Source organism: Arachis hypogaea, chromosome 16 (assembly GCF_003086295.3).
Source record: "Arachis hypogaea cultivar Tifrunner chromosome 16, arahy.Tifrunner.gnm2.J5K5, whole genome shotgun sequence".
In the NCBI taxonomy this organism is placed as follows: domain Eukaryota; kingdom Viridiplantae; phylum Streptophyta; class Magnoliopsida; order Fabales; family Fabaceae; genus Arachis; species Arachis hypogaea.
In genome coordinates, this window is record NC_092051.1 from 126,936,679 (window position 1) to 126,938,574 (window position 1,896).

General features: G+C 43.8%; 1 protein-coding gene across 1 annotated transcript; it reads left to right on the forward strand.

Moving 5' to 3' along the window:
- The first annotated feature begins 244 nt into the window (after positions 1–244).
- Positions 245–1,225, forward strand: LOC140180218 (uncharacterized). The gene has a single exon (XM_072220663.1). It carries the CDS (start codon positions 245–247, stop codon positions 1,223–1,225), a length of 981 nt encoding a protein of 326 aa, XP_072076764.1.
- Positions 1,226–1,896: the final 671 nt, after the last annotated feature.

Genomic DNA, 1,896 nt, shown 5'->3' on the forward strand with positions numbered 1-1,896 from the left:
TTGCTTGATCAATCAATCCCTGTGAGATTCGACCTCACTCTATTGTGAGTTTTTACTTGACGACAACTTCGGTACACTTGCCGAAGGGAGATTTGTTGAGAGACAAGTTTTCCGTGCATCAACAGACAAGAACAAAAAAGAGCAGACAGCACCTGACCCACCAAGAGGCATCATCAGCCACATATCGGGAGGATACGCAGGCGGAGGTGAAACAAGCTCGGCCAGAAAACAAAGTTATAAGGCGATGCTAGCAATCAAAGGAACTCTGCAGCCAAAGAAGGAGGAATACCCAGATGTCACAATATCCTTCAATCAATCAGACTTCAGATCGGCAAGCCCTAACCTTGACGACCCAGTGGTGATTTCCATCCAGGTCGGAGAGCTGTTGGTAAGGAAAACACTGCTTGACCCAGGTAGTAGCGCTGATGTCTTATTTTATTCTACCTTTAAAAAGATGCAATTATCAGAAAAAATGATACAGCCCTCCTCGGGAGAACTAATTGGCTTCTCCGGAGAAAGAGTCCCCATCATGGGACATATATGGCTGAGGACTACAATGGGAGAGATCCGTATGTCAAAGTCCATTGATATTCAATACCTAATACTAGACTGTTGTAGCCCTTATAATATTATAATCGAGAGACCCGCCTTGAATATATTCAGAGCGGTGGTGTCTACATTACACCTGTGTGTTAAGTTTTCGGTGCAGGAAAACAAGATAGCTACAGTGTACGCCGACCATCAAGAAGCTCGGCAGTGCTACAATGCTTGTCTAAAGCAAGCCCATACGAAGGAGACAACTCGGCCCCAGGTCCAATCCATACATAGCTCGACTGACGCCACAATGTTAGCCGATCTCGACCCGAGAGAAGACCTCGGTGAAAGGCCTCGGCCAATGGACAACCTTCACAAATTAACACTAACAGCAAATGAAAAGCAATACACACACATCGGAGAAGCACTAGAAGAGAATGAACGAGCAAGACTTGCACACAAATTAGCATGGACACCAGATGACATGCCAGGAATAAGCCCGGAAGTCATCTGCCACAAATTAGCAATTGACAAAACAGTCCGACCAGTGGCACAAAAGAAGAGAAACCTCAGAGAAGAGAAAAAACAAGCAGCACTTGAAGAGACCAAGAAGCTCCTCAACGCAGGTTTCATAAGAGAAATCTGCTTCACCACATGGCTATCAAACATGGTAATGGTAAGGAAAAGTTAAGGTAAATGGCGCATGTGCGTCGATTTTACAAATCTAAACAAAGCTTACCCTAAAGATGCATATCCATTACCTTGCATTGATAAGTTAGTTGATAACGCTTCTGGTTTCAAAGCCTTGAGTTTTATGGATGCATACTCTGGTTATAACCAGATTTTGATGCACCCAGAAGACCAAAGCAAAACAGCTTTCATAACAGAACATGTCAATTTTTGTTACAAGGTAATGCCTTTTGGCTTAAAGAATGCAGGTGCGACATACCAAAGATTAATGGACAAAGTATTCCAACAACAGATAGGAAGGAACGTGGAAGTCTATGTAGATGATATGGTGGCAAAAATGCATGCGCAAGGGTCACACTGTGACGACTTGATAGAGGTCTTCAACCAACTCCGAACATATAACATGAAGCTTAACCCAGACAAATGTGCTTTTGGAGTCCAAGGAGGGAAATTCCTTGGCTTCATGCTAACCTCAAGAGGTATAGAAGCCAACCTAGAAAAATGCAGTGCAGTGCTGACCATGACAAGCCCAAAAACAGTAAAAGAAGTCCAACAATTGGCAGGCAGAATAGCCACCCTATCACGTTTCCTACCGGCAGTGGCAAACCGATCTTATCATTTCTTCCAGACGTTCTCTAAAGGCAAGAAATTCACATGGACAGACGAATGTGA